Source organism: Oryx dammah, unplaced genomic scaffold (genome assembly GCF_014754425.2).
Source record: "Oryx dammah isolate SB20612 unplaced genomic scaffold, SCBI_Odam_1.1 HiC_scaffold_3, whole genome shotgun sequence".
NCBI lineage: Eukaryota > Metazoa > Chordata > Mammalia > Artiodactyla > Bovidae > Oryx > Oryx dammah.
Window position 1 is genome coordinate 12,008,092 of NW_024070187.1, and position 26,821 is coordinate 12,034,912.

A 26,821-nucleotide genomic window follows, 5' to 3' on the forward strand; every position below is an offset into this window, starting at 1 on the left:
TTCTGAGTATTCAGTCTTCGGAAATACATCTTCAGTGTCTAGAATCCTTTTGTGGTGCACCCTGGTATTATACCAATATCTTGCTGGATGAGTTTCTATTTTCTTTGATCACCCTTGCTGTTCCTCATTTCGTTTCCTAAAACTCTTTTCAACAAAATCTAGCTAACGTTTCTTCATCTCATCATTCTTTTCCAAAGGACTCATAGTCACCAAGGTTGGACCAACCAAACTACTTTTTTAAAAAATCTGCTTTTGCTTCAGAACTCCTAAATACTGCTTAATATAATCCATAGAAGAAATTATTGGCTTTGTAAATAATTTATTATTTCTAGCCTCAGTCAAATCTGTGACGTATTTTGGTAATTTTTTTCCTGAGATATCATTTTATACATTATAGTAATGTTGCTAAACCTTTATGACACCCCTCAGGCCTTCAGAAAGGTAACTTCACAGAAAAAGCAGTAACCATCAGATGCACATTTTTCTCAATTTGCTCTTTATACACATCAAAGATTTTTTCCAGATCCTCTCACTTTGAAACCTTCCTCCATCACTGATCCCTCCTTCCTGACTCATTGCTCATAATCTTTAAACATTTGGAAATTTCCTTATCTTCTTAGCTTTTCTTTCCTTCAAGTTCCTGATCCATCTCTCTTCTTCTACTTTTTAATTGTGATAAAATATAATTTAATTGGCCGCCTCAACTCCAAGAAATGGGTTGTGTGCACTAATGATAATATAAAATTTGTCATTTTAACCATTCTTGAGTGCACAATTCACTGGCAGTAGTACATTTAAAATACTACGCAACCACAGCCACTCTCCATTTCCAGAAATGTTTCATCATCCCAAAGAGAGACACTATACCCATTAGACAGTAACTTTGAACTTTCCTGTTCACCTCAGTCCCTGGTAAACTCTATTAAACTTTGTCTCTATGAACTTGCCTATCCTAGGTACCTCATTTATGTGGAGACATGCAATATTTGTTCTTTTGGGTCTGGCCTATTTCATGTACTGTAATGCTTTGAAGGCAGCCTAGCTCCTGGTTCTTGGCAGGCCCTCAGTATTACCTCCTTCCTCTTTATACTAATTCAACTGTCCTTGACTCACTGCTTCTTCAAGTGTCTGAAAGAATTATATTATTCCTATAATAATATAATAACTCCTGATTTCTTTGTCTCTACTATAAGGCCTGCTGTAAATAATCTTAGCCAACATTCTGGCATTATTTCTGAATTATAGACTCCATTGTCGCCAGCCTCCAATGCCCTTCTGCATCTTGGCTCATGTTACCTTCTTTTCCACTTTTATCCACCTGTTAGGTTTCTGTCTATCTCATGGGCTACCTTCTCTCTGACCACTCTGATGTGAACACCCTTTTTTGAATTCTTTCAGTAACTCTTTTGTACCTTTCCATTTAGAACTTGTCATTTTCTGGCATTAGAGTGGAGATGAGTGAATGGCAGGGCACACAGACACACAGAACCAGAGACTCACAGTTGAGCACTTTGGGTGGCCCCGACTACAAACGGATCACTCCACCCAGCCATTGCTGTGCACTGTTATTCATCCATCTATCGTTTTACCCCCTGAATAAGAATGTAAGCTTTAACTACTCTCAACTTCAGCTTTCTCATCTTTAAAATGGACATATTCTATACATCTGTGTCTCTTTTGCTGTCTCGCATACAGGGTTATCGTTACCATCTTTCTAAATTCCATATATATGTGTTAGTATACTGTATTGGTCTTTTGGACTCTGTGGGAGAGGGAGAGGGTGGGATGATTTGGGAGAATGGCACTGAAACATGTATAATATCATATAAGAAATGAATTGCCAGTCTAGGTTCGATGCAGGATACAGGATGCTTGGGGCTGGTGCACTGGGATGACGAGAGAGATGGTATGGGGAGGGAGGTGGGAGGGGGGTTCAGGATTGGGAACACGTGTACACCCGTGGCAGATTCATGTTGGTGTATGGCAAAACCAATACAGTATTGTAAAGTAAGAAAAATAAAAATAAAATAAAATAAAATGGACATATTGCCTCTTGCTTTTCTTAAGTCGCAAGAGTTTATAGTAATCAAATTAAACAAGTAGGAAAACACTTGGCAACCCATTAAAGATCAAGCAAATGAGAACTAGTGAGTTGGCGTACACACATGCAATAAAAGTAAACAGCTTAAGCTTTTTAAAGATATGTGACACAAAAAGGATAATGTGTAAATATGCTATGGTGCATAGAAGTTACTGAAAACTCTAAACTGTGTAAGCAAACCATGATATGCTCTGTGGTTTGGTTATCATTCTGTTTGAAAAAAAAAAAAAACAGTTCAGGCTATTTTGTTGACAGCAGGAAATTCATCGTTCCTAAGTCCTTCAGGACTGGAAAAATTAGCTGTGGCTGCTAAAACTAGAGTCTGGGTCATACAGTAACAGCTGGCAATAATTTACTTTCTTTAGATTTTAATCTGAATGGCTATAGTTCATACTTCATTAATGCATTATCACTATTACATTTACTGGCGAGTCTGGTTTAAGACACGAAAGTAAATGCAGACCATTTTTAAAACAAACCCTCCAAAAATTACTTTTAAAGAATGTATGAAACAAAGTAAAACAAAAGGCATTTGGGCACACAATTTCAATGGCTGTGCTGTGCAGTATAACCATACCTGGCAGACACATTGGTTGTAAAGGAAACACATTCATTGACAAATGTTAATGGCGTAGTTCCTGTAATATCTTCCCACTGAGCAGGGGTGGTTCCACCTGAAATAACATGATTGTTGAAAAAAAAATTAGGCAGAACTCCAACCTTGGTGCTATAAAATAACGGCTTTGTGGTTTTGGCTTCTGGCTACGTTCATTCACTCTTCAGGATGACACCCTGGAAACAAAGTGACTGAAAACTATGTGCTAAAAAAATGACATACTGAAAACAGACATTAACACCAGATTTCGTGGAACTAAATTTAAGGGAGGTCATTTGAATAACTGCTTCAAATTACTAGGTGCTCTTTTCTCTCCCTGACATTCTAAAGTTTTTTTATTGTAATTGCTAGTTTCTGAAGATAATTTTGAATTGTATTCAGCTGATGATTTTAAAAGATCCTTCGACTAACCAAGGAGCTGAATGCTTTGTTAAAGCAAAAATCCAAATACTCTTTCACTTGATATTTTAGGCAATTATTTTCAAGAAACAAAATTTCCTTTCAATTTGCAATTGAAGGTTGGCAAAAATCCTTGGAAAATATTAAAAGCTGAGTAAATATTGCAAAGTGAAAGAACAAATGAGTGAATGCCTCTGTACACTGACTCATCACTCTGGAGGGTGATGCTGACTTTCACTTCTACTGAGAAATTAAGTTGGCATAAATAAGGACAAAACTGTCTTCAGGCATTGTAGGATAAATATATGTTTGAGAGGAAAACAAATTTTGACTCTAAGGATTGTTAAAGAAGGGAATGAGTTATCAAAATTCCTTATTCTAGGAGGCCCATAAAATATACATTCTAAACAGAATTATATAATAGAGCAAAACACAAAAATCCAAAAGTCTATTAACATATTTGTAAAAATTAACAAGTAAATTTAAGAAGTTGTTTAGAACAAATCCATCCCAAGACAGAGGCCCAGAATAACTAGCCTAGATGGCGTCAAGGCCCAGGTGGTATCTTCATTTGATCATCTAGAAGGGCAGGATGTGCCACAGACATTTTTCAGTCTGACTTGTTTTGTGTCCGCGCTGCTACATAGCATATTATAGGATGATTAATCATATAAACATGACTCAATAAGTATGGGAATGCCATATAATAAGCAGAAATGAATAACTGGGCGAGGCCCTGAGTGAAGCATGAGATTTCTCACTACTCTCATTTTAGGGCATGTATTTCCTTTTATTATTTTGCTTTGTTTTGGTTTTGAGTGTCTGTGTGTGTGTGTGTGTGTGTGTGTGTGTGTGGTCATGCCATGTGGCATGTAGGACCTTGGTTCCCCCAACCATGGATCAAACCTGAGCCCTCTACACTGGGAAGCACAGTCTTAACCACTAGACCACCAGGGAAACCCCCATGTATTTTAAAATTATGTCATACTATTAAACTTATGGGGTAAAGTCTCAATGGTTTGCTATCAAGAGTACAGAAAAAAAAAAAACATTGATAAGAAGGAAGAATGAGAGAGAGGATAAAAGAAGGGTGAACATTCCTGCTAAAATGAGGAGAAATGAAAAAAAAATCCAATAATACTGAAGCAGATATGGTTATTATTCCTACTAAAAACAGTATGAATATTTACTGAATGCGAGTACCATTCAGTTTTTGTTAAATAGGGAAATTCTCCATGATGTAGTTCTAACACAGGTTATTTGTGTGGATTTTTTTCTGTCTCACCATCTGTGGTAGTATTATTGGTCTGCAACAACCAGTGTCCTGGGAATATCTTTCTGGAGTTTGATGGTTAACTGAAAGCTATTGCAACTTCCAACTGAGAAGACTAAATACCCTTCCTTTTCCCAAAGTTAGCCAACAGATTAATGATAAAGTCATAACCAATTCCTGGACAGAAAAGTTTGAAATAGTTGGTATAATTATTCAAGGTATCATTTAGTTTGCCACAGGTACAAGGTGATATCTTCAATGAAGGCTTAAAGCTTGGGTTTAGAGGTACATGGACTTGGCTTTGAATCCCAACTCTGTCAGATATTTACAGTATAATCTCAGGCAAATTGTAAAAAAAAAAACTTCTCTCAGTCTTGGTTTCCTTTCTAGTAAAAGGGGATTAAATTTTTCTCAGAGGGCTACTTTGGAGATAAAAATGATCATGTGTTTGAAGTGTCTAAAAGTCTGGCTGGCATCAGGCTTTATTTAGAAAATATTAGTTCATTTCCTATCCCCTCTCACTTCCCTAGTCAGTGTGCTTTTCCTGAATTAATGCATATTAGTAAGACGCAGGCATCTTAGAACAAAGGTAATTTAGTATTTACAATCTAAGTTTCTTCTTCCAGAACTTTCTATGATTAACACAATAGTCCTAAGTGACTCACCTGTGATGCTGCATAGTAATCTTAAGGTTGGTGCATCTCCCCCAAAACCATTCAACATGACATCACTCGAAGCTTTGGGGACAGGAATGGTCATGGTAATTGGCTTGTGAAATTTTCTTCTTCTAGGTTCCAAAGTGACTATAGGGCTGAAGGTAGCTTTGTTGCCCAGAATCTTCTTAACCAACTCACTGTGCATAGGTTGAGCCTTTTAAAAGAAAGGAAAAATATTAAACAATACATCACTATATTCCATGTCAAATTTCTTAACGCATTTTTATTTCATAAGTCAGTTTTGTATCTTCAAATATGGCAACTGTAATTTCCTACTGTTACCAAACACTCATATAAAACTTTATGACACTGATGACTTCTAAGGGCAGCTTTTGCTCACCCAGGAATAACTGGATTCTTTAGCCATTTAACCCTCTTTTGAAAAGCTGATTTTGAATCACCGGAATAAAATCCATGTTAGGTTAACTTGCATCTTGATGTGGGCGTACCTGTAGGCCAACGCGGATCCGCTTGGTCAGTGCCCCCTCGGGGAACACCGCCTGCACCTGGGGCACCACGGTGCTGCTCAGCACGCCTCCCTCCGGACCAATCAGGTTGCTGTCCTGCTTGATGCGAGACACCACCGCAAAGTACTGTGGGAAGTCACGGGTGATGATGCGGCAGATCCGTTTCTTTTCTAGATCTTCCGGGCTATCCAGCACTGAGATAAGAAATGACCCATCTTCACAGAGCAAGGATTCGCGTTTGAAAACATTCTAGCAAACTCACTGGCATAGGTTAACACTGAACCGATGTGGCAGCAAAAACCTTCTTTTTTAAATAATAGGAAAATTTTAAAAGCAAGGCTATCCTAACAATACCAGAATCTCTCAAGACCTGTCAGCATTTGGTTGGCACATTTTCTCTCTGTGAAAACTACATCTTTCCAGGGCACTGTGAAATAACAGCATGTAGTTCCAGATGTGATACTGCAAGGCTGTCTTTGTAAATGAGGGGGTTTGAGGGCAATGAAACAAACCTGTCCTATTTTTGGCTCAGCGTGATGAAGAGGAAATTGACCACAGGCTTGTTTCTTTACAATATTTGTGGTTTTCAGAAGTAATGTGGTCCTTCTGGTTCTCAGGGGAGTAGTGTGGGAATAAAATCTGTCTTCGAAGGATAAGATTTGTATCAGTATGTTCATTCCAGTGGCATGGTTGTCTCTGAGATAATCACCGTGGATATTTTAAAAAGATCAGTGATTGCAAATTTAGGGTTTCAATATTCCCCTGAAATCATGAACTTACCAAGCAGATAATCTAACATCAGGAGAACGGGATAATGGACTCTTGATAAATTGCATTAGTGTAGATATGTAGGGCAATACAGTAAATCCAACTGGTTTAAAATTTGAAACTTTGAACTAAGTAGATTACTGAATTTTAAGAGATTATGGAAAACTATTCATTTTTGCTGCTGCTACTGCTGCTGCTAAGTCGCTTCAGTCGTGTCCGACTCTGTGCGACCCCATAGACGGCAGCCCACCAGGCTCCCCCGTCCCTGGGATTCTCCAGGCAAGAACACTGGAGTGGCTTGCCATTTCCTTCTCCAAATGCATGAAAGTGAAAATGTGAAAGTGAAGTCGCTCAGTCGTGTCCGACTCTTAGCGACCCCATGGACCGCATCCAGGCTCCTCCATCCATGGGATTTTCCAGGCAAGAGCACTGGAGTGGGGTGCCATTGCCTTCTCCATTCATTTTTAGAAAGCATTTTACAATTCTTACAGAGGCATGAACAGCAACTGCGTTTTTCTTGACTCTTGAATATAACTAGATAGCAAAAGTCAGAAGTCCCAGCATCTGATCATTCATGACTGAAGACTGATACATTGGCAGTTACTAGCATATACTTATGAAAGAACAGGTTTTCACAGAACAGACATAACAAACGTAAAAATATACAAATTCGATTCTGTTTCAAAATGAGCTTTTTATTTATGTAAAAAGTTATAAGAGTGGGTCCCCATCTAAGGACAACATGGCATTGTTAATGACAGGTAAATATACCTGGGGAATATCCTAAACTCAATGCATGCAAAAGAAATGGTTCCCAGTAGCAGAAGCAGCTAAATACAGCACAGAACAAACAAGCTTTATCAGTAAGAATCCTGATCTTTTCATCTTAATTGGAAAATACTGACCCACACGTCTAGAAGGCATAATTTCCTCTTCTGTGGCCTCTCTTCTTACTAACCCTCAGCAGGGTACAGGAAGAAACATTAAAGCAGCTGCTGTCAGGCTACACTTCACTATCCATGAGCCACACATGAAGCTACAGTTAGTGGTCCTGGAAGACTGATAAAATCTGGCAAACAGCCACACAGTTGTGTGCCCAGGTCGATGCAAATTTTGGTATGTTCTTGGCACTTGGGCAGAAAAAAAGTGCCTATTTGTGTAGTCACGTAAAGTGGAACATATCTCTGGTTATCAGGACTGACACCTCATCTCTGTGCAACCTCAGGAGGTCTAAGAAAGAACACCTCCCTCTAGCCAAACTAAGGTATTTCAACCTGAGGCTAAATGGCCTCAACTGGGATTTGAGATTTACAGAGATTAAAGCCGTAATGAAAAACACGATCCTTAACTATATGTGTAAGTGTGCATATGAAATTCGACTGGAGCTAACTCTCTGTTTAAAAAGTGTAAACTGTGAGTGAACTTAATTTTCCTAACTCCTTAACAGAAAGTTAAAAGTATTATTCTAGTGAGAAGTTGCTATATAGCACAGAGAGCCCAGCCTGGTGCTCTGTGATGCTCCAGAGGGATGGGATGGGGCAGGGAAGGGAGGCATAAGAGAGAGGTAAAGGACTTCTCAGGTGGTGCTAGTGGCAAAGAACCTGCCTGCCAATGCAGAAGTAAGAGGTGTGGGTTCAGTTCCTGGGTTGGGAAGATTCCCTGGAGAATGAAATGGCAACCCACTCCAGTATTCTTGCCTGGAGAATCCCACAGAGAGGGGAGTTTGGTTGGTTACCGTGCACAGAGCTGCAGAGAGTCGGACATGACTAAAGCAACTTAGCACACACAGCATGTGCATCATATGGCTGACCTGCACTGTTGCATGGCGGAAAACAATACAACATTGTAAAGCTATTTTCCTCCAATTGAAACATATGTTAATGAAAGAAAAAATTATATTGTCCTATAATGTAGTAGTTATGGGTATATGTAAGTTTTCCTATAGAAAAATTCAGCACTTTTTATCAGTGTCTTAAATATCTAAATGTTCAGGTTAGGTATTTTTTAAAATCATGGACATATTATCCAATATCTATTCATTTTGTTATGAAACAGTATCTGCTGCTGCTGCTAAGTCGCTTCAGTCATGTCCGACTCTGTGCGACCCCATAGACGGCAGCCCACGAGGCTCCCCCATCCCAGGGATTCTCCAGGCAATTACATTGGAGTGGGTTGCCATTTCCTTCTCAAATGCATGAAAGTGGAAAGTGAAAGTGAAGTCACTCAATTGTGTCCAACTCTTAGCAACCCCATGGACTGCAGCCTACTAGGTTGCAGTGGGATTTTCCAGGCAAGAGTACTGGAGTGGGGTGCCATTGCCTTCTCTGGAAACAGCATCTATTCTATTTCTTTTTTTTTTCTTTTTTTTAATCCTGTATCAAACCTAGACTATCGATTCGTTTCTTACATGATAGTATATATGTTTCAATGCCATTCTCCCAAATCATCCCACCCTCTCACTCTCCCACAGTGTCTAAGAGTCTGTTCTTTACATCTGTGTCTCTTTTGCTGTCTCACATATAGGGTTATCATTACCATCTTTCTAAATTCCATATATATGTATTTAGAAAGGTTTGCATGAAAGATACAGACGGGCTGTATTTCTTTATTAATCCAAGATAATTTACTATTAAAAAATTTCATTTTCCTGAATGCAACAAAAATAAGACAAGGCAAATATACTGTGCACTCCAATGCATCACCATGGTAATATACCAGAACACTCTATTGTTTTTAGTCACTAAATCATGTCCAACTCTTTTGTAACCCCATGGACTGTAGCCTGCCAGGCTGCTCTGTCCATGGAATTTCCCAGGCAAGAATACTGGAGTGGGTTGCCATTTCCTTCTCCAGGGGACCTTCCCAACCCAGGGATCAAACCCACATCTCCTGCATTGGCAGATGGATTCTTTACCACTGAGTCACTGGTGCTAAACAAGGGGTCTGGGCAGCTAATGCTCAAAAACCCAGACTTCTTGTTTGGCACCTGCAATAACCTGGTATTATTTCCTTCACCACAACCTCGTGTCAATAGGCAGGCTTTACTGTGCAAGCGCCAGCAGAGAAAATTGGATTAGGTAACACACCCACACCCCCTAGGATATAACCAAATGCATCACTACCATGCCTCCACTTCCGAGTCCTTTTAAAACCTTCCGTATGAAGTACCTTCATCCATGCCATTCAGGATTTCATTCAGCTCCTCCTCCGTGTATTCACAGTAATGCTCTTTCCAGCTGTCCCCATTCTCACTTCGCAGGACCACCAGTTCCCTCTCTTTTCCTCGCAGGGCAGCGAAATGAGGGATCTCCACGATCACAGGCCTGACACAGCAAGGCAGAACATTCAGTGTGGACAGGAGCTAACCACCAGCAAGACAAGCACCTCGACTCGGTCTGTTGCAAAGTGACCTGGAATTCTTCTCTTTCTGGGGACAGGGGCAGAGCGGGGGCCATCCTCCAGAGCCCTGCAGCTAGCAGACTGTGCTAGCCACAGTAGCTAGCACTCCACCTCAGGGGCACCAATCCTCGGGACCATGCTGCTACCTTAAGCCAATGATGGCTCCCTGTGAGTGCATGTGGCATTCTGGAACTTCTCCTTTGATAAACGTAAGGATAACACATTTAACCAAAAGAAACGTACATGCATATCTATGAGGTATGCCAATCTCTTTAAATGTTTTCTACAAGGTGCAAAATGACAAAATGGTTTAAGAGGGAAAATGGCTCATACGCTGCGTAATTTCATGTGCCATAAATGAGGAGATGTCAGAAAAGACAACTGCTTTGGAACTCGAGAGGCATGCACTCAAGGACTCTCTCCGTCTATTTCCTCCATTCAAGGAGACATAGGCATGTACACACAGGGCGGAGCTACAGGAGAGCTCAGCAGGCAGCCAGGTTGTGTCCAGTGCCTATTATATTCAGGATCCAGAACATGCACAGCCCTACTGTGTTTCAGTCACATTCACGCTCGGAATCCAGAGAGGCTTTTGATTTTTTTTTTTTCAGTCCAGGTTGCTTTGATACAGACTCCAAATTTATCATAACAACATCGTAACTAGCACATAGTACAACTAGGCAGATCTCATGCTTTAAAAGAAAATGAAGGTCACAGCACTTAAGGGAAAAGATATAAAAACATCACTCAAAAATAAAAGTCACATACCACAAGGGTCAGAAATGGTCCACTAAAGATAGGTTGTACAGAATTTAAATCATAGAGAGGGACATGTCATGGGCACAATGACAAAAAGAGAAATCATATTGCAGAAGGAGGAGAAGAATGGGGGCCCGCAGCCATCAATTTGTTTTAAGTCACTCCTACCCAAGGAATTTGGTTCCAGGAGGCCCCAGCTGAAGGATGCGGCTGACCAAACTTTCTCCCTCATTAAGTGGGGGAGGAGCCGTTGGCAGGTGAAGTTTACTGAGTACATCCAAAGCAGCAGTGAAAGAAAGAACATAGGTAAGCTTCAGGTGTTGTGTTCCACAGAACCCCAGCGTCACCAGCTGATGAACAGAGTGAAGTTTGGTTTCACACTGCGTTTGGTTCTGCCCCCTCCATTGGTCACAAAGAGCAAGAACAGAGACCCAGAGTGTACAATGGAGGCGCGTGGAAGGAGGGCGCTTGGGGTCGGATCTATTCCTGCTTAGGTTCACCGCCAGGGCATGAGCCAAAAAAAAAAAAAAAATATGCTCCACAGGAAAGACAAAGCTGTTGGGAATACAATAAAAACTCTGACTCTGTAATGAGGCCAGAAGTTTTCACGGGTATTTCTCAACAGATCTGACAATTATTAAAAAGCCTACAACTATCTGTGCATGAGGAAGGAGAAAGGACCTTGTACAGAATATGAAAGGAATCATTGGGGAATTATTCCAACCATAATGGGAGTTTTCTGATGCAACCCAGAACTTCACAGGCTCCTTCTAAATCTCTGGTCTGATTGGAGGACATGGGAGGTAGTTTCCATAACTGGGAAATACATACACACCCCTTTTCAGGTGTGAACATAATTGGGAGCAACCTGTTAACAGTCTGCTCCAAGTTAGGAGGCTTTAGAACAGTTTCCTGAGTTCTAAAGGAAGAAATCCACTTCCCCAGTATGACACTAGCAAAGCAAAAGAGTTCATAATTAATAGGATTTTCTCCCAGTTTTTTAGCACAAAGACATTATATGACACGACTTAAATACAACTGATTTGTTTCAAAATATTTTGAAACTTGTCCCCCTTCAAAACTTTTGTTTTGTCAGTTTTCAGGAGGTGCTACTCATTTCTTGGCATATTGAGATACCAGGTAATATAAGAGCAGCAGTACAAATGGAAGAAAAGCTGATTTCTGCTCAAAATTGCTAAAATGAGTATGGTAAAAGTCATTCTGGATTTTTGTCCTCTTAATGAAATCTATGCCAAATAAAACTGCCAGGATGATTTTTAACTCATGGTAGCAATTTTGATAACAGAAAAGACAAATCACATAAAGTTTTGTATGTTCTATAAAGAACACTGCTCTCCAAAGCGAAGATGATGATTCTGTTTATAGCAACTATACAAGACGTCAAGTTTATGTTCAGAACAGACTAGTACAGTTGACCCTTGAACAACTAGGCAGGTCCATTTGATTTTTTTCAACGGCAAATGGTTCAGAACCACGTGGTCCATCAGTGGTTGTTGGATCCACAGATGCAGTACCTGGGATGTGGAGGAGCCTCTTACAGGCAGAGCCAACCCTCAGGTGTTTGCAAAGTTTTGACTGTGTGAGGGGCGGTCAGCACCTCTAACCCCTGCATTGTCCAAGGGCCAACTGTATTTTTTCTCTACGACTTTCCCACTTAAATCCAGATTAAAAAATACCTACCATCAACCAAAGTATGATTATTCATAGTGGAAGCCTGGTAGCTACTATCACATCCAAAGAGAAAGAGTAATAATCAACCTGAATGCTTAACCCATTAATGCCTTAAAATAAGGGGCATTTAAGTGCGGTCAAACATTGAGGCGTTACCTTCAATTCTTAAAAAATTTCATAGGGGCCAATCTTCTTCAAAAGCTTGACGTACCTTTTTCCACTCCATCCTAGTGATTTCAAGCTCACCGGTGACTAACTGGGAGGTTTAGCAGAAACCCTTACCCAAGGAACTGAGCACCAGAAGGTCCGACTTCAATCAGGCGACTGGCCAGGCCTTCTCCTTCCACCATTGGGGGCATTGTCGCCAGCCTATGGCGTTTGACCAGTCGGCAGGTGACTCGTGTTGGGGCAGTACATTTCCGAGGTGGAATAATGATGCGGAGCCCGTTGTGTCTGCATCCTCGCATAGCACCACCTCGGGCATCCACCATAAAACTAACCAGGAAACTAAAAATTAAAATGGAAGGTTAGGGGGTGTTTTGAAATATCGAAGGCAGATAAACAAGCTTTGTCAAGTTAGCTTTTTTCCCATAATGCTCTGTTCTTAAAACATTTCTTATTTATATGCATGGTGGCCAAAAGCATGCCCTTAAAAAGTAATTTTACTTTATACCAGTGCCTTTACTTCAGTTTGGTTGCTGTTTTAACTTTTTGTATTTTTTGATCTGTTACTAAAGAACAGTTCTGCTCCTAATTTGACAATGGTAATATTAAACATGAACTTGTAAATTAAACATACATCCATCTGACTTAGAAAGTGGAATGAAATTACATAAAGAATATGAGTCTTCTTCTGTTATAAATGCAGAGGCATTTGCTTCGTTCTATATGCGTCCTGAAAAATCCATAGTTTGAAATAATATAAAGATAGAGCAGAGAGGAAAGACTAAACTGTAGCTTTTCTAAGTTAACTCAACTTGACTTTTAAAATTACATCATGTCCAGATCATTTTAGCATAATTCTACGACTTAAGAAAAATTCAAAGGCTTTCTCTCAAGACCAAATCCATGTACATGCATCCTGCTCCAACACTGTCATACCCAGGATGCGGGTTTTTAACTGATTACATTCTAAAAAAGAGGAAAACCAAAACAATCAAATGCTTTGGAAAGAGCCCATTTACCGATTCAAAGGTGCTTTTTCACTTCTTATGTAGAAATATCTCTTCTATACCATTTTAATTGATAGGAGAGAAAGAAAACAAGATTATCAATCCCCTCTGCTCTGGGTTTTGAGGGGGAAATCCTGGGCTCATGCTAATGGAAGACATCTGGGCATCGTGATTTTCCCCAAATTATAATAAATTAAACATGGAAAATCATAGCTAGTAATTCAGAAGTGTAAAGGCATCTCTTCTTTTGCTTCTTTTTTGCCAACCTAACTGTTCATGAATAGGGGAATAATGATCCAAGGTAATTTGGCTTGTTTATTTTAACTGTACCAAGAGACAGGGTTTGTCTCAACTCTGAAGTTGGTTCCTTCAGGATGTTTCTGCAGCTTAGTTTGAGTTCGTCTCACTAGGTTACTGTAAAACTCAAAGTCTGGGAGGCACTCACTTTGTCAAGGAGGAAAAATTAAACCAGGCAATCTGATGGTCGTATACATATACACAAAGACACACACAAATAATCTGCACAACCTCTCACAAATAACATTACTGTCTTTCCCAATTCTCCTTGCACTTGCAAGAATTTTATACCAAAACAGAAAGAGGAAAGCAACACATAGGTGTAGTGAGATCTACTGATAGCTTAACCTGCACAGAACTATACTAGATTCCTCACACTCAGATATTACATCCATGACAAACATGTAAAACATTTGAAAGGCATTTCGTTAAAGTAAGTTACAGGATAGAAACACAATATATTTGTGTTATTTTTAAATACGTGAAGGAAAAATACCTTAGCATCCTCTTCATAGCAGAACACAGAACTCATTAAGCATGCTATTGAACAGAACCCTGCTGCTAGTAATACAGACGTCTGTGAAGGAGCCCAGAGTGCCGATCTGAAGCAAGTCAAGCAGAACGAGACCGAGAGAGGAGGTCTCACTCTTCTTTCCCCATGCAGGAGCCAGTCTAGACCGACCAGTTCCAACCCCGTCCTCTCAGCTTTTAGTACGGGGCACAAACTGGGGAGTATAAGCAACAGGTCAGTTCTGAGGTGTGGATGATTCTGGTCTTTATCAAAATACAATGAGAAAATGTTGGCTGCTTTTCTTATTACTAGTGTTTAAGTAGGAATTCTTATTTTCTATTTGCTTTTTAAAATGCACTATCGCTCAAAAGAATGAAAGAACTGGTAAAACGTCTGCTGCTGCTGCTGCTAAGTAGCTTTAGTCGTGTGTGACTCTGTGCGACCCTATAGATGGCAGCCCACCAGGCTCCCCCGTCCCTGGGATTCCCCAGGCAAGTACATTGGAGTGGGTTGCCATTTCCTTCTCCAATGCATGAAAGTGAAAAGTGAAAAGTGAAGTCGCTCAGTCGTGCCCGGTTTCTTTTCCATTTTATTATTTTCATTTGACTATGATATTTATTTTGATTTTTATAAAAACTAGAAAAAAATGACTGAAGTTTCAACCGGTGCTATTTCGAACTCAATGCTGTATTTCTGACTTTCTCTACTTTCTTTGATTTCTTTTTCATCTTTTGATTACTAGCACCATTGGTGAAGAACAGGGACTCAAAAAAGTAAGAAATTACTATAATACATCTGATTAATATTATCAATATCCAATACTATCTGTATTTTTGGAAAGCATCCAGGGTGTTTCCCCATTCATGGTACATGCTATTATATTTTCACTCCAGTAATGGTTTACAGCCTATATATTCCATTTAGAATATCTTCTAGTGGTGCATTCTGTAAGGAGTGAGTTGAAGTAGCTATATACTTGGCTTTAACAATGTCTAAGCCCCTACATGTTTGATTATTTTCTCTGATTTCTATGTTACTTGCTTTTAAGATTCTCTTTTGTTCTCACGTACCCCATAATTTCCACGCTGCTTTTCATGTCACATTTTGTACACTTCTTCAAAGTGCCAGGTGCTCTGCTAGGAACTTAGCAAGGATACAGAAAGTAAAGACACAGTCATTGCTGCCGAGATGCTCACAGTCTAAGCCCCAAATATCACATGATGATTTCACTTACTCGGAACCAGTTGCTCTCCTGGTCAAGGAGGAACTAAACCACACACAGGTCCACATCAGTGACCCTGGGCTCCGCATTTCTTCCTGTGTGTCCCAAGTGCCTAGTGCAATGTGAATGGGGCTCACAGTAGGCAGTTAATACGTAATTGCTTAATAGTGAATGAATGGAAGAGTGAACAGGGTAAGTTGTGAGAAGCTGTATGTATTTGTTTCTAATTGAGAAGAAGGCTAAAGTAGAAGGTTATTTAATTCTTTGATTCCTGGACAACCAATCCAGTCAGACCTCATTCAAATGACTACACTCAGACATTTCAGTTCATAAAATAGCTATGTCTTCAATATTAAATATTCCTCTACAGGCATTTCCCTTCTTGAAAATGACAGAGTGAACATATTTAATTCCCTTGATAGAGGATTAGTAGAAAATGAGAGTAAGCAGAAAACCAAGAGTTTAGATACACCAAAGTAATGATTTTGTTTGGAGTGAAAACTACATGAAGAAAGACCAAAGACTGGGAAGTAAAAGGACTTAAAGACTGGAGCTGCAATAAATAAATTTAACTATATATGTCTTGGTGTCATCATAGATCTAGAAAATTGTATTTAAGTATCACACCAGAACAGCAAGCAAATTTGAAAAATTAAAGTGGCAATGTGTCTAATTCAGAGAAAATTTCCAAGAAACAAGCTTTTGTGTCTTTACAAAATAACTAAAGGAAGTGCACTAGGCTAATAAAAAACAACAAGCTCTATTGAGGGAATTATTAGATGAGAGAGGGAGAGAGAGATGAAGGAAGAGAGGGGCAGGCAGATAGAGAAGAAAGTAAATCAAAAAGATATCAAAGAAGAAACAAAAGGATGGAAAGTCATGAAAGAGCTAAATATTGATAGTCAAAATGAATAAAAATGTTTACAAATTTAGTAAGAAAATAATCTAAGCAAATCAGACTCAAATAGTGTAACTGTAGATGCTGCTTAATAGTGAATGATGAAAGAGTGAAAAGGGTAAGTTGTGAGAAGCTGTATATATTTATTTCTAATTGAAAAGAAGGCTAAAGTAGAACGTTATTTAATTTTTTGGTCCCTGGACAACCAGGGACCAAACACCAGTCAGACCTCATTAAAGTCAACAACTAATTAAAAAGCTGGCTATGCAGAATTATATATAAAAGTCTTTCCTTCAACTCAAAGAGAATAAGAGAAGTAACCATTCAATTTTTTTTTCTAGGTACTGATGCGAAGTCTTTTGATAAAAGTCAACATGCTAATCAGTGAATCCCAATAGTTCATAATACAAAATTGGCTTAGCATTTGAATATTTTCATTAAAAATATCAGGATATCCAAAGGTGTTACTGCTTGGATGTGTGTGTTAGTCATTCAGTTGTGTCCAACTGTGTGCCACGCTCCTTTCTGTCCATGGGATTCCCACTGGAGTGGGTTGCCATTTCCTTCTCCAGGGGATCTTCCCAACCCAGGGATCGAACCCACGACACCAGTATTGGCAGGCGGGTTGTTAACCACTGAGCCACCAGCGAAGCTGAGGTAATAGATTAGTGGATAGTTATTTTGTGATGTATAACAATTTCAAAAAGCAGATGGTAAGATACCATTATTTTTTTTTTTTGTATCACAGGAAAAAGAGAAAGGTTAGGGTGAATCATGAGAGAAATTAGTTCACATACCAGATTTGATTAAGTAAATTTGATTTTCTCATATTTTCAGGAGATTAAAAATGGGATAAGATAACCCTAAACCTAACATTGGGAGATGAAAAGAACTAAAGTAAAATGTATTGATAAATGGACTGAAGTTCAGTTCCATTGTTTGTGAGCTGTGACTGAAACCTCATCTGTCAATGAGGGATAATCCTATCACCACTTAAGGGTAGAATGAGAATTAAATCATTGTGGGTCAAGCAGATAGAATTCAATAAATGCATATAATTTTATATATTTTGAATGTCTTATAATTAGCATATAATATAAAAAGTTTAAACAGAGAAACTAACATTTATTAAATATCTACAGTGAACCCAGAACTTTGCTAAAGTGGTTTAATATGGAGTTTTGATTAGTTTATGAACTGTACTAAAGAAGATGTAAAAAACACTATTAGTACAGAGCACAAGATAGTTCAACAAGTACCACCTTCTTTCCTGGCTCCAGCTTGGATCTATCACGAGATCTAACCCTGTGTTGAATTTCTGCTGTAACCTCCGGCAAGTCATTTAACATCTTTAGGTTTCAGTTTTCTCATCCCCAAAATGAGAGACTTTGATTAAACTCAAACTCTAATGCGGCATTCTAGTATTAAAATTCTAACTAGGTTAGGCGACCTACTGGAATGTTCCATTTCAGAAGTTCTGGAAGCATTACTATTTGAAAAACAAACTGCTATTCCTCCAAGAAATATATACTATTTTTGCTGTATGGCTAAACCAAACAACAGTAGTTTTGCAGAAAATCTATACACATACTATACTAAACATTGACTTCAGACTGTACAGACAAAAAACCATCACATAACATACTTGGTTTTAATTGTTTATCTTACTCTTCAAAGGAAATTCAGCAGTCATGCAAAGTAGAAATCCTTATTGAAGTTTTCTAAATTGTGAGATACAGTGTTATCACAATTTAAAAGGGATAAAAGCAAAAGCAATCCACCATTATTATGCAGATGACTTGCCTAGGAATATGTAGTTGATTAGCTAGACAGATACATGCTTCAGTGGAGGCAGCAGAAAACAATGATTCTCGTCTTTTGAGGACTATATCCTCCACCCCAAAAGTTATGAATCCTTAGGTTTACATTTAATTCATCCAGGACCATGGGGTAAGGATGGGGAGGAGATTGCAGCATTCAGAGTTAGTTATTGAGTGAAAATAGGAAAAAAAAATCTGTCATCAGGGTGCTTCAGTGATTTACACATACATAGCAAGAGGGCCTTGAATTAAATCTGATTTCTGGGTTACTGTGAGAAAACTGTACCGTGAGCTCCCTGTCCTCTATAATTTCCTTAATTTCTTCCTAATCTTCCAAATTCCATCAACTGAAAAACTGATGAAAATAGCTTTGAAATAAAGTGCTTCAAACCGTTAAAATCACCAAAAATGTATTTATCACTATGTTCATGTATAGACACAAAATATTTAGTGGGTATTGCAGAAAAAGTAAAAAAAAAATGGATATAAATTTGTCAAAATTGAAAATTGTCTGATTTGTAGACAATCTTCAGTATCCTGATCCTGATGGATGACAGTATAATAAAAATACTATAACCAGTAGTCTGATAAGAACTTCTAAAAATAACTTTATCCAAATAACATAGAAGCATAGATATTTTTAGAACACTGGAATCATTCTATAGTACAATTTCCAAAATATCAAAAGTTGCATTTAAAGCAGTACTAGCAAGCAAGTGCACTATTAATAAACTTTCAGCCTTTGGTTCCCCTAGACTATAGCTTTAAAACACTCTGCTAAGTGACACTTAAAATCATAACCTTTACTATAACTTGAAAATAGCTTAACCAATTTGCATAATTGCTGGGAATAACATCTTTCATCTCTGTGTAGCCCTTTTTCTCTCAAAAGAAGCAGAGATACAGAGACTTATGATGAAGACAGCCTCTCACATTAGGTCTACACTCATTTTAGCATAACCCCACCTATCTCCAACAAAATACCAAATACTCGCTGTCCCTGTACCATAATGGGGAATTCAGTAATGGTCGTGATGAGGAGGCCATACATCATTCTCCCTCGTGGGCTCCCTCTCTTGCTCTCTCTGGCTAGGTATGGTCACACTAAAGCATCCCGAGGCAAGGTACAGGGAGAAGGGCATGGAGACAGGAGAAGAGGAGAGGCAACGTGTTCAGAGTAGGAATTATACGCAAGTTCACCTGCTGTTGTCACGATCAAGACATGGAGAGGTGCGGCTGCAACAGAATAGATACTTTAGCACAGATAAGGAATGGATAAAGTGAAATATAAAGAAGGAAATCAGAAGTGACTTTCAAATGAAATATTTATATACCAATACCGTATCCACTGAAAAAAAGCATGCAAATACAAATGAGATACAGCTCTATGAAGAGGCTGAGAGAAGACCCAGATATGGGGGCTATGGAGTAACTCCCAGGTTAGGGCACTGAGATATAAAATCACTGGAGAGGGATTTGTGGCCTTACTCAACACTGGTGTATGTGGGTACTCAAAGTCTAAATATCCAAGAAGCTACACACCATCAAGGGGCAGTATAATGAAAGATTAAAAAGTCTTTGATTTGATAGACATCGTTTTGCCTCCATAGCTTTTCACTCACACTTTTAATACTTTCAAAATAATGGTAATGCCCTTTGGGCTGCTACATAAGAAATGCAAACAGAAAAGGTGTTATTTAAAAATTAGCTCCAATGACAAACAGTAGCATAAACTATAAGGCAGAGTAGGTAACATTAATTACCTACTATAGGTAACAAAAACTATGTGAACGAAGTCTTAGTGCTTTCTCAAGACTTGCATTCCCTGTCTTCCTCACTGGTCACATTGTTTGATCTTGCTTACGGTCCTGTCTTTCAGTCCTCTTCTACTTGAATCTGCTCTTTCTCAAAATGCTCCATACGTTTTCATAGAGTCCACTTGGGTTTTCAACACCTGATGATTTACAAATGGATATGTGTATCCTCTGGACCAGAAACCTAACTTGACAAAGCAGTTGTTTTACTGCTTATGAAACAATTTTCTTCACCCCAAAGAATTTACCTTCATGTACCATTAAAAAAAAGAGTTTGAAATACATAAACAACTAAATTAATTGCCACAGGTACTTAGATAAATATTGATGTCATCAAATGAAAAACAGCTTTAATTTCTATGAATTTCAAATATCAACTTCCACTATATGAGCTAACATTTTTACATTTAAAAAAATAGACTATATTTTTTACAGTAGTTTTAGGTTCACAGCAAAACCATCTTCAACATGTTTTTATGAAAAAGAAGTCCTATAAAAGATTACTTTCCTATTGACTTCTAGTTACTATTCTTATATACGACATCATGAACTGGCATTTATTTGTTGGCACTTGGCTGACATTAAAAAACTATAACAATAAAGACTTTTGAAATAATATTTAAAATGAGTCACAAAACTAGCTATTGATAGGAATTTGTGGCTTACATCTGTTGATTCATTATGCACTTATGAAATGGGGAAGAAATGTAAAATTTAAGCTCTTGTCCAAGCTTGCACTGGATGTGGATACTGGAAACAATAGTCACACTGTGAATCAGTAAGGCAACTTCTTTAAGAACAACAACAACAACAATATAACAGTCAGCCTTTCTTTTGCTAGGTACTGGCTGTATTTATTGGTCAGAACAGATTTTTTAATCACCGAGACCTATTCGCCTATTGTGATGAACACTAGTCCTTGGAAACAGTAGAAGTAAAAGAAAATAATGGTGTTTATTGGTAGAAGTTGTGTCTTCTATTAATCTAAAATCTCCATCTAATCTAATAGATCATTATCCACAAATTAGTGACATATGCTTATAAAAGCTAGCTTTATTATCTTCTCTATCAAAAATTATTTTTTTCTTATGATTTGGGCAGGCTTTGAAGTGGCTTAGGAATTCACCTAATTAATTAAAGAGAAACTCAGCTCCTTGTAAATTACATAAAAACTACTACTCAGGAACCTGGTGTATAGTGAATAAAATTATAAGAAGTCATTTTTATATGATATATTATAAATAGTATTTATATTAATATCACAGTAGCTTTCAAATACCGTCACGTTCAGAAATATTGAATTTTTAGTGGTAACTATCCATTTCTTTGGAGCCATCTTTTGCAGTATTCATTCAAATACTATAGTAGAAACACAACCTTACAATAGATAACCTGATAAAAAATAAGTCAAACACTGCCATTATGAATTGTACCACATTGGTTATTCCCATTTAGAGAATTCAGAATACTTTTGTTTCACTAACTGGAAATTTGCTAAAGATGTGTGTGTGGATTGTATAAATACTAATGGCTAAAATCTATTGAGTACTTATTCTTTCTAGGCAAAATGCTAACTACTTAAGAAGCATCTAATCCTTAAGTCTCCCTTATGGAGTCTATAATATAATATTCATCTTGTAGATAAATAAACTGAAACACTTTACACACAACTTGCCCAGTGGCACATATTGAATGTCAGGGCCAGGATCTGAATTCTGTTTGATATGATTCAAAAGCACACTCTTAACTATCATGTTATTGCTCTTTCAGAGACTGTCTTCCAAATTCAAATAACAACACATCAGCAAGCTTCTTAAAGGTACTGGCTCTGACTTACTCATCTGTTTTCCTTGGTGCCTGGCACAAAATTTGGTGCGTTGCAGAATTCAACAGTGTGTGAAGAGAGAATACTTAAGTAAATGGAACAGACAAAAAGATATTTGAGGTAACTAGTCATATGTTAATTACCTAAGTCAAACTTATAGTCGAAGCTTTATTAGGCAATAGTGTTCCTTTCTAATAGCCTATATAAAACAAATATATTTGACAACTGGTGCTTGTAGAAAATACCAATGGCAAGGCCCCAACCATAGAGACTGTGATAGAACTGGTTTCAGCTGGGGCCTGGGCATCAGTATTTTTAAAGCTCCCAAATGATTCCCATGTACAGCCAGAGTTGAGGATCCGAGTTAGTGATCAGGTTTCATAGTAAAAAAAAAAAAATAAAGATCTTTAAAATCTTGGTCTGCAATAAGACAATTTTTCTATGTCACATTTTGCTTAAAATTATCTTGTCACTGTAGGCTGGACATGGACTTCAAATACTAGATTATGGTTTCTAAATTCTGATCTATTATCCATCAACACTCTAGGCCCAGGGTTTTTTTCTTCTTATTATTGTTGAAAAATTTAGTATGTGATGTGATGCTTTTTGAACCACTTTATAACTGTCAGATTTTAATGATCTCATTTCATACTTAAAATAAGTAGATTTGAATGAGGTTTAATTGGTTTTTATTCCCCTGAATAACACTTACATCAAGAACTAGCTTTTACTTATTTAACATAGAAGAGTATTATAATTATTTTCTATGTAACTAATTTTATATCTATGCAACTAATTTTACGAGCCTTTAACAGATCAGATTAAGAAGTCCCAAATTTTAAACTACAGTATCTTAGAATGCTTTCCTCAAAGGAGAATATTTTAGAATAATAAAAACAAGAAAGGATCCATCACTCAAAATCATTCTGGGGATTATGGATAAGGAGTTTGGGATAATAATTTAAATCAAAATATTATATTTAGTTAGATAAAATATGAGCAGGGTTTAAAAAGTAATTAAAGAAAAACATTTTAAAAGTTTATTCATAATTATGGAATTACTATACAACTTGAAACCATTAAAATGTAAGAAAAAGACCAGTTGTGAAGAGTATTACAATTTAAAGCCCCTTAAGGAATTTATATTCCAAATAATTGAATTCTTCTAACTTAAGATCATCTTTAAGGATATTTAAAATCATTAACTCAAAGTCCTATTTTTTAATGAGATAATATAAATAGGCAGCATTTCTTAAGTAGTGTCATATATATTACCTGAATGACTTTAAAATGATAATTGAGAACCTAACTGGTTGCACTCAAATCTCCCTTTTTAATATATTCCTACTTCAACCATCATGTGAACTCCTCTGTAGATCTGTATGACTCAGACTCCTGTAAACATTATTTTAAATGCATTATATGCAAGGAAAGGCATTTATTAAACTAGTCAATCTTAGTAAACAGAACTTTCAGAAGCAAATGCTCTTGCTCCTCTTTTCAAGGTATCTTAAAGACAAAAATATGAACAATAAGGAGGCCACAGGTATACTCTGGTTAGTTAACAAGCTATTTGACACAGTTCTATGTGTTATTTTAAAACAATGGTCAGTTCTTCTATGCGGAATTCAACCCTTTCTGCTGGTCTGTTTGTGTGGAGAGAGTCCATGGCGGATAAAGCATGACCTTTTTAAAAAAGGTCACTTCCCCTGTAAGCTAGCCATCAGCTAAAGCTACTGGACAAAGCTGTTATTTTCACTCATCTCTTTTTACCTCTTGATCTGGATACATAATATTGATCTACTCACCCTGAATGAATAGGGCTGGAAGAAAGAGCCACGTTGTCCAAGTTTTCAGTGCCCCAGCTTAGACGATAAGAATTCCTTTCTGCCTCCTTGGCTAGAGTTGTCACCTGAACACAGAGAACACTGGATTTAATAAGAAAGACTTTCTTCCAATTAAATTAAAATATAATGAACTTCAATAATTGGAATCACGGAAGGGGTATTACACAGAAAAACATTCATTTAAAAATATGATATGATACTAAGGCATTTAAAATATATTCCGATTTAACTTACATTATTGATGTAGGGTTATACTTGAGTAGCTGTCTTTGAAAAACATAGGTTTCATCTACTTCCTTCCAGAGAACAGTCAAAACTGATAAAATCATATCTAAAATTAAGTTCATGACAAATTCTACACCTTTTCTAATAGAAAACAATTTTAAATATTGAGAGACATATTCTAACCTGTACCTTTTATCTTATACTTTAAAATGCATCCAACCTTACATTTTCCTTTAATAGAGATTTCACAAAGAAACTGAGTTTTATATATAATCTTCACAGAAGAATCCAGTTTAGCTGAAGACACAAGTAGTATATCATTTTAGAAAAACTCTGCTCATTGGGAAATGCAGCAAACATTCTTTATGCTTTTGAAAAACTTGTAAATCTCTTATCCTAGGCTTATCGTCCGAATTAAGACAGTTTTTTTTTTTTTTTAGGTTAAAAATCTTCTTCCAGATATTTCCAACATCAGATAATGTTAAAAAGGCCTCCAGAAAACAGAAACGCAAAGGCCAAAAGTCACATACCTGGTGACTGGGAATCACAACTGCGTCGTCGATCATGGCACTGTCCCTCAGGTACGAGGCATGGCTCAGGGTGTGAGACCTGTCGGAACTGAAGGATCGAAGGCTGGTAGGTTGGCAGGAGGTCATGGTGATATACCAACAGCAGTAGTAGGGTTGGGAGGATGGAATGATGAGCCGAGCAGGAGAGTGAAAAAAGCGTGCTATTAGCTAACAGTGCAACTTCCAGGGGGACATAAATCGCAACTGTGGAAGAAGGAAACCCAGGTCTCTGTGTTGCCACACCTCCCTGTCCAGCAACTAAACTAACACATCTTTTGACTGGTTCCTACCACTCAATGGCCAGGGCACAAGGGAATCCAGAAGATAAAATTTGATCCTCCTAATCTGATTCATTTTCTTCCCAGAAATGTTAAACCGGCAACTGTAGCTTACTGCTAGTATAAGAAATTCACACGGAAAGTAATCCCAGGATAGACTGCTTCAATCTGTGTTAAACGTAAATCTCCCTGCAGCTAGGAAAAATATTAGTAGAGTAGAAGACAGCCCTCGGAGAGAGGTTTCATTTTCACGCATTTTCCTTTCTCTCCACACCTCTTTCTCCTCCTCTCCTGCTGTGAATGACTGACTGTTGGGGCACGCCCCTGGAAGCTACAGAGCGAGATGAATGGTGGCCAGATGCGTGCTTCCTGTGGAAGCAGTGTTTCTCCTGTTTGTCTCTGGTGTTTCCAATAAAGGTATTTCAAAGGACAGCACTGTTCCCGGTGCATGTCCTGTGTGTGGTGAGTGAAGCACCAAAGAATGCTGGCTGCTGTGGCAACAAGATGCAAGAGCACGAAAAACCGTTTCTAAGACCAAGCCACAACACACGCGCGCACACACAGCTGCCAGCATGAAAATGATTTGCCAGCCGACACTGACCAAAACTGAGGTTTGGCTTCAGAATGGGATTTAGGCCTTGATAAGCAATGCTTTACAATTTTGGTAAATCTGAATTTCAAAGTTCTGACTTACATACTCATATGTAATGGGTGAAACTCAATATTTGCATAGATGCAATTTCCTTACTTCCTAGTCAATTTGTATAATCAAATGACAAACACATTGGTATCTTAAATAAACTATATATTATACATGTTAGCCCAAGAATTAAAGATCTGTATTCAAAATACTAGCCCAAAGCCCACAAGGGAAAATAAAGAGATAGACAAATTTTCACCTTATTTATAGAAGCAAGATTTCATTTACTTTTAGCTAGTAGGTATTTGGCCAGTGAAGCGCTATAGAATTATGGACTAAACATCAAGTTAGCAGATCTATTAGTAGAAACTTTTTTCTTTTGCAAATATACCTAAGTTTGTAAGCCATATATTGTCATCTTTGAGAGGTGCCAATATCTCCACCTATCTTTGAGGAAATCATCACTTGGTAGATAATTTATAGTAATTTGGGGCCTTCTCCTATTTTGCTGTAGGATCTGTGCCCCCAAAGTAAATGCTGATAATTAGAGGGTAAGTGACATGAATCAAAAAAGTTAAATTATCTGATCCTATGTTTTTACACCTATATAAGTCTCTGTGTTTATAATACAATTAAATCTAAATAGAATTGTCAATACACTATTTTATGTTCTACAGGCTCTTGGAAAAGATAGAGGCTCCTGACAGCCATGGCAGGAGGAGCCTGGATGTCAAGCAAACTCTTCACAGGGGTTTTAGTTCTGGCACCTGGAAGCAGCTTATATTATAGTTATTTTTACAGCTATGCAGCTAGATTTTGATGGTGCACTTCATAAATAGGCTACTGTGACTAACCTTGGCCTGACTTTGGAATTGAGGATAGGAAAGGGATTAAACTATTGGGGACAGGGGTCTTTAATCTCAGCAAAAGCTTGTCTCAACTGGTGGACTGAGTATTTTTTTTCCCTGCTTTAAACTACAAAGATAGCTAAAGATTCACTTGTATGTGTTTTGTACCAGGCAGCACTACGTCAACAGCTCTTAAATTCTCTTCTCCTTTATTTTGTTTTGAATTGAACCAAGAAGGGAAAAATAGTAGAGAGGTCAACCTCTTGAAATGATATGTTGTCTATGGGCTCATCCATCTTCCCCCATCAAGATCTACTGGGTTTAGATGTATTAATTACATAGTCTCTATCCTTGGCTTTGAAATTCATAGATCCAGATGGTGACTTGATACATTTAAAAGTGCTAGATTTATATTAATGAACAGTACAGAAAGACCAACAGGCACTGGAGTAGAGGAATAAAAATGCCTGCTCATAACAGCAAGTAGAGACTCCATCACTATGCAGACTTTACCCTTAAATGCAGCCGTGGAATAGTAGAAACACAGGTCTCAAAGGGAAAAATGGATATTTAGCTTGGATGGGAAAAACCGAATGGATTAAAAAAAAAGATGCCTCAGTTAAGACCCAGTGACGTGGCTGCCACCACTGTAAACGTATAAACTT

General features: G+C 37.9%; 1 protein-coding gene across 11 annotated transcripts in view; it reads right to left on the reverse strand.

Annotated features, from left to right (window-relative positions):
- The window catches only part of ANK2 (ankyrin 2), a 251,354-nt gene that overhangs the window by 40,204 nt on the left and 184,329 nt on the right, over positions 1 to 26,821 (reverse strand). For 5 of the 11 annotated variants that reach the window (XM_040237443.1, XM_040237439.1, XM_040237435.1 and 2 more), the window contains 7 exons: positions 24,352 to 24,454; positions 23,558 to 23,661; positions 12,473 to 12,697; positions 9,509 to 9,663; positions 5,555 to 5,766; positions 5,055 to 5,259; positions 2,679 to 2,775 (listed from right to left, as the gene is read on the reverse strand). In XM_040237443.1, coding sequence (XP_040093377.1) covers positions 2,679 to 2,775; positions 5,055 to 5,259; positions 5,555 to 5,766; positions 9,509 to 9,663; positions 12,473 to 12,697; positions 23,558 to 23,661; positions 24,352 to 24,454 — 1,101 coding nt within the window. Of the gene's footprint in view, positions 1 to 2,678; positions 2,776 to 5,054; positions 5,260 to 5,554; positions 5,767 to 9,508; positions 9,664 to 10,666; positions 10,766 to 12,472; positions 12,698 to 19,310; positions 19,347 to 23,557; positions 23,662 to 24,351; positions 24,455 to 26,821 lie in introns of all 11 variants that reach the window. The other 6 variants (XM_040237440.1, XM_040237436.1, XM_040237438.1 and 3 more) reach the window with 3 other exon arrangements.